The following is an 18,913-nucleotide window of genomic DNA, read 5'->3' as shown; positions in this document are numbered from 1 at the left end:
CACATCCGCCTCATTGTCACTGTTTGAACTTAAACTACAAATCTTTCGTCCCCCTTGTCCAGGGTATTTGCCTCCGACACACAGACCCTCTGTGTTGTTTCGGGCTCGGGTCCACAGCGCCGCAGCTCTAGATGGTTCGCTCTTGTCTGACCTTTTGTGATGATTTTGAGAAATGTTCTCACAGCTATGTTTGTCGTGTTCTTTCCTGGGGGATGGATTTCCACATTTTGTGTTTTCGGCTTTGGCTGTTTGGCTTGGCGTCTGTGTTGCAAATGCGTTTTCGCGTCTTATTCTAAGGATGTAACAAGAACTGTGATTTCATATGGAAGACACGGATCTTTGGCATTACCTAGACAGCAAAAAAAAACTAATAGCTTGATCTTGCTGTTTGTCTTGGACAATATTTTGACTGACTAAGCTCCAGTGAAATATCACAAGTAAAGTTGTCTTTTAAATGTCAACAACCAATTCAAGGCTGTGAAAATACAAGTCTTTAAGGACCCCCTGAAAGCAGTGTGAAGGAATTCCAATCCCTGGAGGCCAAAACAAACATGGTCCTAAACCATTTGTAAACCTAACCAACTCAAAAAAGCATACAATAGAGGGGGGAGCTCTACTCATTAATTATGCACAAACCTCATCTCAGTTTGTAGTGTTTTTTTCCCCCCAAAATATATTTTTTATCTTAGCTTTAAAAGTCTTATCGTATATTTCAAGAACTTTAGGTATGTGTCAAAGGTCCCACAAAAGTGTATTGGAAGTGTATTGTCCAAAATCAAGCTCTGATGTTGAACTTTAGACTACTTAAAAGCCAGACTGAGTAAAAATGTTTGTGTTTCTGTAACTTCAAGGCTAATGTGTCTTGCAAGTATCACTATTTTGCCTCCGTTGTAATTTTTGCATATATTTCTGTACAGTGTTTCTCAAAGGACTAAGATCTAATTGGCTCTGGTGGATTGCGGGGATGGCATAATAAAGTTAAGTTAAAGTTAAAGTCCCAATGATAGTCACACACACATACTAACTGTGGTGAAATTATCCTCTGCATCCCATGTTCACCCACTGGGAGGTGAGGGGAGCAGTGAGCAGCAGCGGTGGCCACGCTCAGGAATCATTTTGGTGATTTAACCCCCACTTCTAACCCTTGATGCTGAGTGCCAAGACGAGAGGCAATGGGTGTCATTTTTATAGTCTTTGGTATATGGTTTATAGTCTTTGGTATATGGTTTGAAGTAACGACCTTCCAGTCCCAGGGCGGACACTCTAACCACAAGGCTACTGATCAGGTCAAATAAGTAAAAATAATAAATAATAATGTACACTTTGTATGTACAGTGGAACTCTGGTTTACACACGTAATTGAACAGGGTACATAAACAGAAAAGCTTGTGTATTTAAGCTATTTTCTCTATATAAAACAAGGTAAACATGATTCATGGGTTCGAGCCTCGAAGAAAGTGAAGTGAAGTGAATTATATTTATATAGCGCTTTTCTCTAGTGACTCAAAGCGCTTTACATAGTGAAACCCAATATCTAAGTTACATTTAAACCAGTGTGGGTGGCACTGGGAGCAGGTGGGTAAAGTGTCTTGCCCAAGGACACAACGGCAGTGACTAGGATGGCGGAAGCGGGAATCGAACCTGCAACCCTCAAGTTGCTGGCACGGCCGCTCTACCAACCGAGCTATACCGCCCAGTATAGCTCAATATTTTAGTAAAAGTCAATATTTTAGTAAAAGTTTGTACTCTCTGAACAAAATATAAAGCGTTATACAGTATTGTATTGCGAGCAATCATAATAAAAGGGTGATGGATCAACTTTTTATTTGGTAACAAAGTCTAAACGTCAACTATCTTAACTGTCCTTATGTGCAGCCGCCTTGACGACACACACACACACACACACACACACTCTGTCACTAGCCCTGTGGTGCACTCAGTGTGAACTCACAAAGCTCCTTAACTTCAACATCCAGGTCGCTAAATGATTATGAATAAAAAATAAAATCCACTTTACCTTGTCAGTTAATCTTTTTGGCCTGCTGCGGAAAGGAGGGTAGTGGGAAGGGAGCGGTGTCGATACCGCTGAATTTTTCAAACCCACCATTGCTTTCTTTAGACTCACTGGAGGTAGCAAAACTACAAAAATAATGTCAAAAGGCTGTATAACACTTAAAAGCACACGATATAGCAAATACACTTGAGATCAATAAACCCACAATGACTCAACTGCAGGCACACATTAGATCAGGGGTGCCCATTACGTCGATCGCGAGCTACCAGTCGACCGCGGGGGGTGTGTCAGTCGATCTCCAGCCAGGCTTTTAAAAAAAATAGACCTAAAAATTAGTGATCATCAATCTTCACCAAGACGTCACGTAAATGACATTCACGGCACCGGAGGGTCTTGTGAGATGACGCTGGCTGTTGCAAGATCATTATTATGAAAATATGACCGAGACGAAGGCGAGAAACACTTTTTATTTCAACAGACTCTCGCGCCGTACCTTCCGTCAAAACTCTAAAGGCCGACTGCACATTTCCTATCTTCACAATAAAAGCCCTGCTTCATGCTGCCTGCGCTAACTAAATACAGAGTCTCGGAAAACTGGCGTGCACAAGCGATCTCTCAGAAAGCTGACGTGCACATCACTTGTGCACGCCAGCTTTCCGAGACTCTTATTTTGTTAGCGCAGGCAGCATGAAGCAGGGCTTTTATTGTGAAGATAGGAAATGTGCAGTCGGCCTTTAGAGTTTTGACGGAAAGGACGGCGCGAAAGTCTGTTGAAATAAAAAGTATTTCTCGCCTTCCTCTCTGTCATTTTTTCATAATAATGAACTGGCAGCAGCCAGCGTCATCTCACAAGACCCTCGGGTGCCGTGAATGTCAATCAAGCAAGCTATGGAATTTGCCGCCAATGTTTTTCTTGTAAAGTGTATGGAAGCTGGGTGACTTAGATGCCAAAAACCAACCACTTTCATGTGGTATTGTACAGAAAGGACAACTTTTTTTCTCCTCCATTTGAAAATGTGGGCGTTATCATCATTACTGTCTGATTCCAATCAATGCAAGTCATCAGAATCAGGTAATACACCAACTTATATTCTTGTCTTTGTGAAAGAAAGACATCTATATGTGTTACACATGTTTGTATTATCATTAAACACATCTAACTTGTTTACAAAAATGTCTCTTTCATAAATAAATAAATATAAATGATATATATAAATGAGGTAGATCCCCTCGAGTTGGTCAATTGAAAAGTAGCTCACCTGCAGAAAAAGTGTGGGCACCCCTGCATTAGATGAATGAAACGTTCGTACACAGAGACAAGGTTTGTGCAACAAAGCATGGTCTGTGGTTTGTAAATCGAAAAGTTTGTTAACGGGGGGGTCGCAAATAGAGGTTCTACTGTCTCACTTTCAACAGTGTAACGTTAAATGTGTCAAAAAACGTCAGTAAAACTAACATAGCAATGTGAGCTACAGTGTCAGCATTACTCTCACATTGTACAGCAACATCATTCTAGGTTGGCCTATCAAACTGACCTCTCCCACGTACCGTATTAAACTGACTGACGGATAGTCAGCAGAACTCCAGGAATCATTTCAAGATGTGTAGCGAAGCCTTTAAAAAAAATGTAAGGGAAAAAATGCACTGTTAGAATTGAATGGCCAATCGTTCATTGGTCATAGTGACTTGAAATGTATTTGTCGTGAAATGCAGCTGCGCTCACTTTACCAGCAGGATGGAATTTACATTATAACATGAGCCAGGTAAAAATGCCTTTTAAAAACGACCTTCCTGTGCCAGGTGTTTCCATCTATTATACATCCAGTTTGTGTTATACTATATTTTGACCTATTGTTAGGATATTTTGTCGTCTTTGCGTTCAACGGCTGCTAACGATTACATGCTTCAGACAGGTGTTGTGCAGGATGAAGCGTTTGCGACAGCTGTAAACAACCGTCAGGGATCAGGGTCCCTGCTATTTCTTGGTGCTCTCGCACAGCCGGGGGATTCCGCTGCTCCAGAATGCGAACGCTCCACAAATCTGCCATTGTAAGGATTAGGGGATTTAGAGACAGAGACCCATAAAAAGTATAAAGTGGCATGAGTTATGATTAACTAAAAAGAGTTTCTTGCTCCCGAATGTCTTCAATATTGCAAGTGTCTCCAAAGCATATTAGGGGTGATGCGATTGTAAAGATGTTTTGACATTTTTACTGTAAATTTTTTCTGCTGCGGGTCTACTTAATCAATATTAATGACAAGCATCACAAAGTAAGACAAAGTGACATTGAGGATTGCTTACAAAAGTGTCGTTATTAGTAGAAAATTCATGCATATGTTGGTTATTTTTAATAATAATATGAAAATAATACACCCTACCTTCACCGTTTTACTGTGATTGCTTTTGAATTATAGGGATATACAGCATTGTTACAGTCTAGAAGGTTTTCAGGATGTTTTTGCACTGTGAAGCTTGTGCAGAGCGTACTGATGTTATAGAGAAAAATAGTCCGCCTCCAACATATTCAGCATACAAATTTGAAACTATTTATCAGCTTTAATCACCGACGATAAATTATGTTGATAATGATTAAATTACAGCTAACACATTTATTTACCTAAACTACAAAAAGAAAAGTGCTTTAATTTCAAAGCAAGCAACAATTGGTAACAATTGAAAATTTTTAACTTAAATGGTGAATTGGAGTGCTTGAGAAAGTGTAATGAAAAAATGTAGCTGTCTTTGACCACTTGTATATGTCAATACAGCAGCAGCAGCAGAGACCCATCCATCCATTTTCTACCGCTTATTCCCTTTCGGGGTCGCGGGGGGTCGCTGGCGCCTATGTCAGCTACAATCGGGGTACACCCTGGACAAGTCGCCACCTCATCGCAGGGCCAACACAGCAGAGACAATGTTGTAATAACGGTGAAGAGCAAATTGCTCAGTCAGCATTAACAGCATTAACATAAATTCCAAATGATTTCGCTAACGGCCGTAATGTAAATAGTTTTCATAAAACACATGCAGAGACACTTAAATGGTGTGTTATTGTTTGTGCTATGGCGCCAATTTTTGGACGAGTGAATTTCTAGTTTTTCCCTACTGTTTTAAATCTTTGAACCGGAAGTACAAGTACAAGTTCTGTCTTTTAATCATCCATAGTGTTTCTACTCTTATTAGTTCTTTATTAATCATTACCAAGCAACGTTTGTAAGTTTTACAATATATCTACAACAATTCTCTCTTACTAAACCGTCCCATATGTGATGTCTGTAGGAGTGTTTCATGCATATTTGTATGTGCTATCATAATGTAACAAATAGGGCTGTGGTTCTTTGGGCACTGCACGATTCGATCCTTGGGGGTAATGATTCGATTCAGAATCAATTCTTGACTCATAATAATTCTCGATTCAAAATCCAGATTCTTTGACAACATTGGTAGCTAGTTCTATGGTTAACAAAATTCCTCCATAAAATAAACACCTCTGATAAATTTCCCTATTACTTGAAAGACAACTGGTTTTGTTTAAAAAAAAGATTCGACCCAACGATTTGAACATTGAAATTCACATAAAAATAACGCAACAAGAGAAGTATCCAACACTTCTCTTTTCTAAAGTAAATCAGTACACCAGATATGGGCATCTACATCAACAATATGATTTGCCTAAGTAGCTGTACAGGACAGATTTATTTATTGAAAAAAAAAAAAGAATAATAAATCAAAATTAATAAATAAATAAAATGAAAAATAATAAAATTATATATATATATGTATATATATATAGATAGATATATATTTTTTTAAATACATTTTTTTTAAATCAATTAAGAATTTTTACAAATATCCATCCATCCATCCATCTTCTTCCGCTTATCCGAGGTCGGGTCGCGGGGGCAGCAGCCTAAGCAGGGAAGCCCAGACTTCCCTCTCCCCAGCCACTTCGTCTAGCTCTTCCCGGGGGATCCCGAGGCGTTCCCAGGCCAGCCGGGAGACATAGTCTTCCCAACGTGTCCTGGGTCTTCCCCGTGGCCTCCTACCGGTTGGACGTGCCCTAAACACCTCCCTCGGGAGGCGTTCGGGTGGCATCCTGACCAGATGCCCGAACCACCTCATCTGGCTCCTCTCGATGTGAAGGAGCAGCGGCTTTACTTTGAGTTCCTCCCGGATGGCAGAGCTTCTCACCCTATCTCTAAGGGAGAGACCTGGAAACTCATTTCGGCCGCTTGTACCCGTGATCTTATCCTTTCGGTCATGACCCAAAGCTCATGACCATAGGTGAGGATGGGAACGTAGATCGACCGGTAAATTGAGAGCTTTGCCTTCCGGCTCAGCTCCTTCTTCACCACAACACATCGGTACAACGTCCGCATTACTGAAGACGCCGCACCGATCCGCCTGTCGATCTCACGATCCACTCTTCCCCCACTCGTGAACAAGACTCCTAGGTACTTGAACTCCTCCACTTGGTGCAGGGTCTCCTCCCCAACCCGGAGATGGCACTCCACCCTTTTCCGGGAGAGAACCATGGACTCGGATTTAAAGGTGCTGATTCTCATTCCGGCAGCTTTTTTTTTTTTTTTTACAAATAATGATCACGATTCACTTTAAAATCTTTTTTTTTTCCTCCCCCCAGGTAGAAAACTGGCGTCATTAGCATTAGCTAATATGTTAACATGTTTACGAGTGTCTGTGTTTGTATGAAATAACTTACAATGGCATTCTCTTTGTATTGTTCCCGTTTCACAAATTCCTCAGTAAAGTCACCAAAACGTCAGCATGGAGTTATTTTAGTCCTTTTTGGGGATTGAAAAGGTAACTTCCGCAGTTAGTGGGCCCATGACGATAACGTCTGTATTGTTTGATCAGTTACAAAATTTTGGAAACAATTAAGGTATGTAAATAAACATTTACAAAATCTTTCGGTGGAAATTACTATTTTCACAACTTGTATATCTGTGGCTTATATATATATATATATATATATATATAAAAAATTCTGTAAAATTTAGTGGGTGCGGCTTATACACCGGTCGTTCTATGCTCCGTAAAATATGGTAGTAACGCTACACAACAGTATGACAAGTGTAACACGGATGAGTTTTACACCAACAGCTGGGGAGCGACATTTTAAAACACAGTCAGAGCTAGATAAAGTTGCCTTGATGCTGACCACTCATGATTGGAATAAGTACAAAATTACACTGAGAAGTCAAGTCGCCTACAGCCACAGATGTTCATGCCAACGTTTTGGCATCTAGTGCTAATTAGAGACAGCTGCCGTTGTTTGCTTTTGTAAACAAAGCACTCTGCAGATTTTGGACCAGTTATGCATGTTTTGTACCGCACTGGATGACAATCCTCTCACCTGCAGCACACTCAAGACAGGCCACCATGATCGATGTTTATGACCAGCTCGTAAAGTCGGAAGACCTTTTTGCAACGACTTGTCAAAAGAGGCCCCTCCCCTTTCGATGATCTCATCACAGCGTCCTCCATCGGTAGCACTTCATCTGTTTAACACAATAAAATGCACACATATGGGTGCAGGATCCAAGGACAGCTGTTAGCAGCGTGTCCACTGCGTTCTTTAAACAGTAATAGAGGCATTACATCTGTTCATAGAAAAATGTATATATTCCACGTTCAATTATTTTCAACAGCAAACAGTGACAGTTTCAGGCCGTCACCTGTCAAAGTGAGGTTGCCTGATAAATGCCGCTGCAGTTTGACGTGAGGTCCCCCTTCCTCCATTCCCTGGTAACCGCACACTCGCCGCGTTCCCAGGCTCGGCCCGGTGGCACAATTCCCAGTTCGAGTGCCGTGAGACTTCAGGGGTTTCTCTGGAGACGGAACACAAATAACTTAATCAGCAGCAGGGCTATTAGTCCTGAGATCTTAGCAGCTTTATAAACCCCAGGGACAGAAGTAGCGGGAACTGGATTATCAAATAAGGTGTTTGGGTAAAGGAGGCGTGTCATTGTGTGAAACTGTTTTTGTTGTTGCACTTTTTTACTCTCTAGGTCAAGGGCTGGAGCCATTTTTTTTTGTATTTTACAGGCAAATAAATCTGTCCATGCAGAACTAAACTCCCTATTTTCTTATGAGATTTTTTAATTTTGGGGACATATTCCTTCAAAACCGCTCTAAAACAACACCTCCAGGCAACTTCAACACTTTACTAATACCCTCCTCCATTCACATCCCATCTCCCCGGATTATAAACAACTCAAATGTACTTCTAATGTATATACTTGTTCTTATGCTATGTGAACTCACTATGTTCTCTGCTGGCTGTACATATCCTACTAAATAAGACCTACACTGTTTCAATGTCCACATTTCTCTGTTGATGCAATTGTTGATGACTGAAGTTCTGATATCAACCAAAGCTCCTCATCCCACCCCCCGGATTGTAAATAATGTAAATAATTCAATGTACATACTATGATGATTAACTCGTGTGATGACTGTATTATATTGATAGTATATATTTGTACCATGAATTGATTAACGTGGACCCTGACTTAAACAAGTTGAAAAACTTATTGGGGTGTTACCATTTAGTGGTCAATTGTACGGAATATGTACTGTACTGTGCAATCTACTAATAAAAGTATCAATCAATCAATCAATATTAATGGGGTCGTACACTAAAGTAAGTCAAAGGCTTTCTCATGCAGACGTCTGCGGAGGTTAATTTGTGTCTTTATTACAAAAGCTTTTTTTTCACACTGATTTTATGTAACTGAATTTCCATTAAATTATGCTGACAATTTTATTGAAAATAGGTCCCGGGTTCAAACCCAGGTTCGGGGGTTTTCTGTGTGGAGTTTGCATGTTCTCCCCCTGGTTACGTGGGTTCTCTCCGGGTACTCCGGCTTCCTCCCACCGCCAAAAACATACACCTTGGGATAGGTTTATTGGCAACACTAAATTGGCACTTGTGTGTGAATTTGAGTGTGAATGTTGTCTGTGTTTGTCTATCTGTGTTGGCCCTGCGATGACGTGGCGACTTGTCCAGGGTGTACACCGCCTTCCGCCCGAATGCAGCTGGGATAGGCTCCAGCAACCTCCGCAACCCCAAAAAAGGAACAAGTGGTAGAAATGGATGGATGGATAACTTTGGTGCAAACAAAGTATGTGTATAAAAAAAAATGCACAGTGTAAAATATTCAGTGTAGTTCAGTGTAAAATAGAGATTTTAACTATTTGTAATCATCTCTATCATTTGAAAATATCCAGTGGGCCGCTTTGAAATGTTAATTATGTTGTGTTATGCCAAAGTATCCAAGTTATATGCTGTTTTATGCTGTTTTGCAAGACCCATGTCACGCGACTTCAATCTTGACACCTCATTGGCTGGTTCCTAGACAGGATCGATTGCTTCAGTCTTAATTTACCGGAAGTGAGTTTTCCGTTTGGATTATTTTGATTGATATTGAAATCACGATAAATAACACGATTATTCATTAATATGAAAACATGACTATTATATTGTACCACCAAGACTCAACTTAAAATATCATTGAAAGAAACAACCAGATATAAATTAGTGATTAATAAACAACTCATTTAAAAAAAAAAAAATTTAAATAACAATATTAATCGAAAATAATGTAAATATTTTTTCAGTTTAAATTCTATATTTTACATTTCACACTTTTTTACAACAATCAAGTGTGTGCTTTTTCTGTCATAAATAAAATGTAATTAAATGCAAAAATCCTTGTTTTTATTAGTGCTATACATCTTTGGACAATTTTGGCCAGTATTTAAAGTCATAGAAAATAATTTCACATCATATCATCAGTAAGTGCTTTAACCTTCGTCTTGTGTTAGGGTCGGCACCGACCCGTTTTAGTTTTTAAATGCATAAAAACACCACATTTATTTTTTTTTGCATCAAAGCTTTTTGACTTTGTCAGGAACCTCTTTGTCAACAAAATAAAACATTTTAATTGTTTTCACTAAATTATAAAATGCTCTGGTAGAAATTATGCCCTTAGTGTTGTTAGGGTCGGTTTCGACCCAGTTATAAAAATAAGCTGATAAAGCAATGATAAGAGCCAAAACTGAACACACTGACAGCCAGCTCCTCTCCCAATCATGTGAGCTTTAGTGGATTCTCATTTTACCTTGTTATCCTGTACAAAAACAAACAAAAGACGGACACTAAAAGTGTCACTTTTTGCCACTCTGATTTTGTTTTTTTATTAGTTTTGGAACTAGTAATCTATTTCTCTTGGTTTCATTTGCTTGATTGGTTGTTGTTTGTTTGATGTTGGATTTCTGTTGCTGAAAAAAATACTTTTTAGCCTTTTTCTTGAAGTAAATATACATGGGTCGAAATTGACCCGTAACACCGTAGATGTTACTATAGTTAAAATTCTTAAAATGAAAAAATAAATAAAACACATTTATTTAAGAGATGTGTTCTAATACCCCTTAGTAATAGTTAGGTAACACAACAACCTTTTTTTTATGTATATGATTCTCTTGAGGTTCGTTTTACCATTTTTAAAAATTGAAATCGAGGGGTATACTGACAAAAAAAGGCCCAATGGCCCAAACCAAAAATATTAAAACCAATATTTTCAAGGATAAGGAAGCCTAACGAGGTAACCAAGAGATGAGAAACAAATTGGATGATAGATCATTGTTTTTAGTGTATTTTACAGCTGATTTAAGACATGGGTCAAAACCGACCCGTTAACATAAGAGATGGTAACAGAAAGCTAACACAAGAAGAAGGTTAAGTACATTTGGCTTGTGTGAGGTGCGTTTTTGAAACCTTTATTTTGTTAGCGCAGTCAGATCGGATGTTGCGCACAGCGCTGCTAGTACGAAGTGGGTGTATTTGTGCTGCTGCTTTGAGACTAAGAGTTTGGAGACGACTTGAGACTGTTTACAAAAAAAGGAGAGCCTCTGAAGTTGGTACCGCTGTCCTGTTTGTACATTGAGCTTACATCAATAATTTTGTTCACATCAACACCGGCAGATGAGATGTGCTGTGGGTGTATGGATTGTTCTTACTAATTTTGGTTTTGTAGTTTAGTCGATGTTTCAAGTTGCCATTTTGACATTTTTCAGTTCAAGACGGGGCGGTTGAGTGTTTCGGGGATGAATGGGCACTATCAAACACTTATTTTTTCCAAACAAATTTTCCTTATTTTCCCAATGACAGCATTTCACTTACATTTATGTTAAGTTCCGTAATATTCTGCATTCATCATGGTTTTTGCATGCACGTTGCAAAGCGCATTAATTGATTTTTTTCCGATTTATGATCGTGAGAAGCCAAAACCAAAATCTGGATAACAATTTTATTAATTGTCCAGCCATATGTATGTAATATGATTACATTTGTGCTTGGTCTCAACCTAAAGCTGACAATTGATAATAATTTGTGGTGCAATATACACTGTATTGCCACAAGTATTTGGCCACCTGGGCTTCACGGTAGGAGAGGGGTTAGTGCGTCTGCCTCACAATACGAAGGTCTTGAGTAGTCAGGGTTCAATCCCGGGCTCGGGATCTTTCTGTGTGGAGTTTGCATGTTCTTCCCGTGAATGCGTGGGTTCCCTCCGGGTACTCCGGCTTCCTCCCGCTTCCAAAGACATGCACCTGGGGTTAGGTTGATTGGCAACACTAAATTGACCCTAGTGTGTGAATGTTATCTGTTTATCTGTGTTGGCCCTGCGATGAGGTGGCGACTTGTCCAGGGTGTACACCGCCTTCCGCCCGATTGTAGCTGAGATAGGCACCAGCGACTCCAAAGGGAATAAGCGGTAGAAAATGGATGGAAGGATGAATTTGGCCACCTGCCTTGACTCACATATGAACTTGGCGCGCCATCCCATTCCTAACCCATAGGGATCAATAGTATGTCGGTCCACCTTTTGCAGCTATTACAGCTTCAACTCTTCTGGGAAGGCTGTCCACAAGGTTGCGGAGTGTGTTTCTTATTTATTATTTAATTTTCGACCATTCTTCCAAAAGCGTAGTGGTGAGGTCACACACTGATGTCGGTCGAGAAGGCCCTCCGTTCTAATTCACCCCAAAGGTGTTCTATCGCATTCAGGTCAGGACTCTGTGCAGGCCAGTCAAGTTCATCCACACCAGACTCTGTCATCCATGTCTTTACGGACCTCGCTTTGTGCACTGGTGCACAGTCATATTGTAAGAGGAAGGGGCCCGCTCCAAACTGTTCCGATAATGTTGGGAGCATGGAATTGTCCAAAATATTCAAAGTTCCTTTCACTGGAACACGGGGGCCAAGACAAACTCCTGAAAAACAACCCCACATCAAAATTCCTCCTCCACCAAATGTCATACCTGGCACAATGCAGTCCAAATGTATCGTTCTCCTGGCAACCTCCAAACCCAGACCTGTCCATCAGATTGCGAAATGGAAAATCATGATTCATCAGTCCAGTTAAGGCGTCTCCACGGCTCTAGAGTCCAGTAGCGACGTGCTTTACACCACTGCATCCGACACTTTGCATTGGTCTTGGTGATGTATGGCTTAGATACTGCTGCACGGCCATTGAAACCCATTCTATTAGGCTGTCTGCGTACTGGACGTGGGCTAATTGGAAGGTCAAATGAAGTTTGGAGCTCTGTAGCAACTGACTGTGCAGAAAGTCGGCAACCTCTTTGCACTATGCGCTTCAACATCCGCTGGCCTCTCCCTGTCAGTTTACGTGGCCTACCACTTTGTGGCTGAGTTGCTGTTGTTCCCAAACTCTTCCATTTTTCTATAACAAAGTTGAATTTGCGATATTTAGGAGCGAGGAAATTTCACGACTGGATTTGTTGCACAGGTGGCATCCTATGACAGTTCACGCTAGAAATCACTGAGCTCCTGAGAGCGGCTCATTCTTTCACAAATGTTTGTAGAAGCAGTCTCCATGCCTAAGTGGGCCAAGTGATTAGTACACCTGATTCTGATCATTTGGATGGGCGGCCAAATACTTTTGGCAATATAGAGCATTGTCCCATAATCTGGGTTGTCAGCCCACGTTTACTTTGATACTCGCTGTACTGAGGTCCTATTAGGTATGCTGCGCATGCACGTCGACGGTCCATCATTCAGAATAGGCTGCAAAAAAACAGCAAAATTAAGCTTTTGGAACTCTTGCTCTTCCCCAAATGCTTGGTTTGAATCTGAATTTTACTACCATTTTACAGGCAGTGCAGTAGAATGTCAAAAGTGTCGATTGCTCAGCCCTTTTTGACCTATATTATAATTCTGTGCATGTCTCGCTGCTGGAACGCTGACACCCTCCATAAACACATCCGTCCTCACATAGACAACAGAGAAACTGCAGGAGCATCTCGGTGTAAATATTTCCCCCTCAGAAGCTCCATCGCGTGCACTTAGGGGCTCTCTGTGGGTCGCAGGGGTGTCACGGACCCTCCGACGGACATCTTGAACATGTCTATTTAACACCATCCTGTCATGTGCAGTAAAATTCTCCCACTATCTCGCGTGTCTTTGTTCATGCCAGCTTCTCTGTCACACTTCAGAGGATGAATAACCGCAGAGCAGATGTTTTAGCTTTGTGTTTGGATATGAAATACACGCATGTAAGACCGACTGGGGGCATTAATCATAGGAATGAAAATGTATTTTTTAAACCAACATATATAAACATGATGTCACAGCAGCATGAGGAGCTAATGATCTATTGCCGAGCAGGTGGCATTCATTGCATTCTCACTCAAATGCTGCCCTATTTTCCCTGTTTGAATAGCTGCTCCCCAAACACATCCAGATGTGATAAATCCTGCGACATGAGTCATCATTTTAAGTGTTATTTCTTTTTCTTTTTTTTTCTAACCCCCCTCCACCGCCTTTCTGCTTTTTTTTCTGTCCCATATTTTTCAACCTCAGTCAAAGTTGTCCCAGCGGCAGCAGCGCATGATAAAGAACCGCGAGTCAGCGTCCTTATCTCGGAAAAAGAAGAAAGAGTATCTGCTCACGCTGGAGGCCCGCTTGCAACTGGCGCTGTCTGAGAACGCGGTGCTCAAGAGCGAGAACGGCAACCTCAAGAAGCAACTGGAAGGCCTGCTGAGTGAGGTGAGCATCGAGAAGTCCAAAGCATTGTCCCACAAAACCGAGTGCACGGTTTACATTTCAGCAAGCATTCTTTTGCATCTTCCTATCTTTTAAATGGTCTGATCGAATCAGACAAAAACCTAAGCAACTTGTCCCATCGGAAATCATGTAAATCCTATTAATCGACCTGAAAATATTTATAGTTTTACCTGCAAAACAATATCTGAAAAACATAAATGATGATTAAAATAGATGAATCAACATTTACCACCACTTTCAGTTCAGTTCAGTTTCAGTTTATTTCGAACATGCATACAATAAAATGTAATGCATCACATATTTCCAGTTGTTTCATAAACAGCACGTTCGAAAAGGAGTAGGAAGAAGCTGAGGTTTTTTAATCCTACCCCTTTTCATACCATAGCAATTTTATCCTATTTCCTTGTTCTCTGTAACAGAACAGTGAACAAATAAATAATAAACAAATAACATACCATAGTAAGTAAACAAATACATAAATAATATTTGCCTCAATAAAAAATAAAGGGTTCAAGATGTTCATCATAATTCTTGTTCTGTGTACTTTGTGAACACTTGTAATTTGAACAGTCTCTTAAACTGAATCATATTTGTGCTTTGTTCGATTTCTTTGGTTAATCAATTCCATAATTCAATTCCACATACTGATATGCTAAAAGTTTTAAGTGTTTTACGAGCATACAAATGTTTTAAATTAGATTTTCCTCCGAGGTTGTATTTCTTCTCTTTTGTTGAGAAGAATTGTTTTACAATCTTGGCAAGCAGGTTATAGTTTGCTTTTCACATAATGTTAGCTGTTTGTAAATGCACCAAATCGTTGAATTTCAGTATTTGTGATTCAATAAATAAATAGTTTTTTTTGTGTTCTCTATGTCCAACATAATGTATTGTTCTAATTCAGGGGTGCCCACACTTTTTCTGCAGGCGAGCTACTTTTCAATTGACCAACTCGAGGGGATCTACCTCATTTATATATATCATTTATATTTATTTATTTATGAAAGGGACATTTTTGTAAACAAGTTAAATGTGTTTAATGATAATACAAGCATGTGTAACACATATAGATGTCTTTCTTTCACGAAGACAAGAATATAAGTTGGTGTATTACCTGATTCTGATGACTTGCATTGATTGGAATCAGACAGTAATGATGATAACGCCCACATTTTCAAATGGAGGAGAAAAAAAGTTGTCTTTTCTGTACAATACCACATGAAAGTGGTTGGTTTTTGGCATCTAATTCATCCAGCTTCCATACACTTTACAAGAAAAACATTGGCGGCAAATTCCGTAGCTTGCTTGATTGACATTCACGGCACCCGAGGGTCTTGTGAGATGACGCTGGCTGCTGCCAGTTCATTATTATGAAAAAATGACAGAGAGGAAGGCGAGAAACACTTTTTATTTCAACAGACTTTCGCGCCGTCCCTTCCGTCAAAACTCTAAAGGCCGACTGCACATTTCCTATCTTCACAATAAAAGCCCTGCTTCATGCTGCCTGCGCTAACAAAATAAGAGTCTCGGAAAGCTGGCGTGCACAAGTGATGTGCACGCCAGCTTTCTGAGGGATCGCTTGTGCACGCCAGTTTTCCGAGACTCTGTATTTAGTTAGCGCAGGCAGCATGAAGCAGGGCTTTTATTGTGAAGATAGGAAATGTGCAGTCGGCCTTTAGAGTTTTGACGGAAGGTACGGCGCGAGAGTCTGTTGAAATAAAAAGTGTTTCTCGCCTTCCTCTCGGTCATATTTTCATAATAATGATCTTGCAGCAGCCAGCGTCATCTCACAAGACCCTCCGGTACCGTGAATGTCATTTAAGTGACGTCTTGGTGAAGATTGATGATCACTAATTTTTAGGTCTATTTTTTTTTAAAAGCCTGGCTGGAGATCGACTGGTAGCTCGCGATCGACGTAATAGGCACCCCTGCTCTAATTGATCTTTTTTGTAACACCGTTAGTGAATGAAGCGCATATTTGTATTTATTTCCCCGTATTTCTGCACAATAACTCAGATATGGTAACACTAGTGAGCAGTAAAGAATATGAAGTGATTTTTGGACCAGAACTGGTTTTGCGTTGTTCATTATTGACGTGTTTTTTTGCTACTTTATGTTGTATATTTTTTTACAAGAGATTTCCAATTAATTTTATCATCTATTTTATTATTATTGAAGATTAAAAAAAAATGTAAGTGAGGCATACGAAAATCAAGGTACTGCTATAATGTTGGACTGCAACTAACAAATATTTTGATAGTCAACAAGTCAGGGATTATTTTTTCGATTAGTCTATCGGTCAAACGATTATTGCTTATATGATCTGCTCTACACACTTTGAGTCCATTTACAAAAGTCATTTTAGTAAACTTTATAAAATAAACTTCGATTTCTAAGGAATTAATGGCTTTACTTTACAGTAGTATGTCAACTTATAATTGGTTCTGTGGCGGTGCTTTTAACTCAAAACACTTGTATCTCAAATCAGTGTTTCCCATTGGTTCTTGGCCCCAAAACACCACCATTTTAGAATGTAATTTGACTTATTGAACATGTTAGCAAGTTTTCACCCACTGTTCATTTTTTTTGGTATTTTTTTTTTTTTTACCTCTCCTAGGATGCGACAATGCCATTATTTGTTTAAGTATACAAGAGGCAAACGTCGCTGCATTTTTTTTTATTGTGCTGTGACACCCGCTTGCTTTCTGTTGCAACACTTGTTGCATGTGCCTTTCCTCCATGAAGAATGCAAAACATTTTAAAAATGACAATTATATTTGTATCATATTTGCTGCATTTCATTCAGCAGGAATGAGGTGACCGAAATATTACAAAAGAAACTCTCACGTCGATGTAAGTAACTAGAGTAGTACCTCAATTTTTGTGCAGTCCCAGACCATGATGGTGAGCTTTGAGATGTCACAGTACCTGCAGGAATTTGTGCTTCTCCTTTATAAACCAAAGCTCCCCAAACTCCCCAAGCTCCCCAGTGCTACCTCAGACCTTAGGGAGTGGGGTCTTCCAAATGTCATAATACCTGTTGGAATTCACACTTCCATTTTATAAACCACAGCTGTCCATTCATGCAGCTCCAAATGATGATGCTACAACATTTAAGGGAAGTGGATCTTCAGACTGTTAGATCACTCAATCAATCAAACTTTATTTAAAGACCACTTTTCTTATACAGGCAAGTGGCCACACAAAAAAGAAGAAAACACAGACACACAAACAGGACTATTGACAATGACAATACAAAACATGGCACAGAGGATTGAGGAAAAACACCACCTTTGAGGCGTCCACCTGGAGAATAACTGCAATTAACGCCATCTAAAAATAGCATATGCCATATTTTAAAATATATGCAAACTAAAATATGAATAACACAATTAGAGTGGGTTCTGGGTATTTGTTCTGTTGGTGTTTATGTTGTGTTACGGTGCGGATGTCCTCCCGAAATGTGTTTGTCATTCTTGTTTGGTGTGGGTGCACAGTGTGGCGCATATTTGTAACAGTTTTAAAGATGTTTATACGGCAACCTTTAATGTAAGTATGCCTTGCATTCACTTGTGTTTGTGAAAAGCCGTAGATATTATGTGATTGGGCCGGTACGCAAAGCCAGTGCCTTTAAGGTTTATTGGCGCTCTGTACTTCTCCCTACGTCCATGTACCAATCCATACAGCGGCGTTTTAAAAAGTCATACATTTTACTTTTTGAAACCGATACCGATCATTTCCGATATTACATTTTAAGGCATTTATCGGCCGATAACATCGGCAGTCCGATGTTATCGGACATCTCTAAATACAATAATAGATTAATAAAAACCTAATATTGAGAGAATAATTGTCGTAAAAGCAATAAATAAATTAGAAAATTACAGAATATGAAAATAGAATTAACACAGCTCTGCAGTTCTAGCAGCATTCGTGCAGCCCCAGATCATCGCTACAACTCTTAAGGATTTGGTCTTTGGAATATCACTGTACCTGCTAAAATTCACCCTTCCCCTCCAAAAGCCACAGCTCCCCAGGGTCGGCAGCACCTGTGCAGCTCCAGACTATAATGCCAACGTTCGCCATTTTGGACTCACTTGTAATGTCAGCTATTTTTAGACAATAATGGCTGTGTGTTCACTTATTTTTAGTGGATGGTAAATACACAATAATTTATCACTGATAATCAGTTTCGGACATAACCGTGATTACCTCATTTCCGTGAAGTCATTAGTTATAAATCAAAAATGTTCATAGCTAGATCATTAAATCCTATTTGCTACTTTAATACATTTTTTGACAATATGAGAGCCCTCTTGACATGAAATAACAGCCTTAAGTCACCTTTACACTATTTTAATCCATCATAGTAATGCTGCCTGAGGCTGAGCCAATCAGTGGCCACAATACTTAACAGCTTGATCTGATTGATTTGGTCTCATATTAATAAATAAATGGGTTGTACTTGTATAGCGCTTTTCTACCTTCAAGGTACTCAAAGCGCTTTGACACTACTTCCACATTTACCCATTCACACACACATTCACACACTGATGGAGGGAGCTGCCATGCAAGGCGCCAACCAGCACCCATCAGGAGCAAGGGTGAAGTGTCTTGCTCAGGACACAACGGACGTGACCAAGTTGGTACTAGGTGGGATTTGAACCAGGGACCCTCGGGTTGCATACGGCCACTCTCCCACTGCGCCACGCCAGTGGCCAATACTACTGTAGAATTTATATTTTTAGTTCATTTGGTCATTTTTATGCTTTAAAGGGCCTAATTTAGGGAA

At 39.9% G+C, this 18,913-nt stretch overlaps 1 protein-coding gene across 1 annotated transcript in view; it reads left to right on the top strand.

Moving 5' to 3' along the window:
- The window catches only part of atf6 (activating transcription factor 6), a 103,404-nt gene that overhangs the window by 28,148 nt on the left and 56,343 nt on the right, over positions 1 to 18,913 (top strand). The window contains exon 8 of the mRNA XM_061888611.1: positions 13,921 to 14,106. Within this exon, the coding sequence (XP_061744595.1) occupies positions 13,921 to 14,106 (186 nt within the window). The remainder of the gene's footprint in view (positions 1 to 13,920; positions 14,107 to 18,913) is intronic.

The sequence above is a fragment of the Nerophis ophidion genome, linkage group LG26, assembly GCF_033978795.1.
Source record: "Nerophis ophidion isolate RoL-2023_Sa linkage group LG26, RoL_Noph_v1.0, whole genome shotgun sequence".
In the NCBI taxonomy this organism is placed as follows: domain Eukaryota; kingdom Metazoa; phylum Chordata; class Actinopteri; order Syngnathiformes; family Syngnathidae; genus Nerophis; species Nerophis ophidion.
Note: the sequence above shows the minus strand (reverse complement) of the source record. Positions and strands in the feature narration are given on the sequence as shown.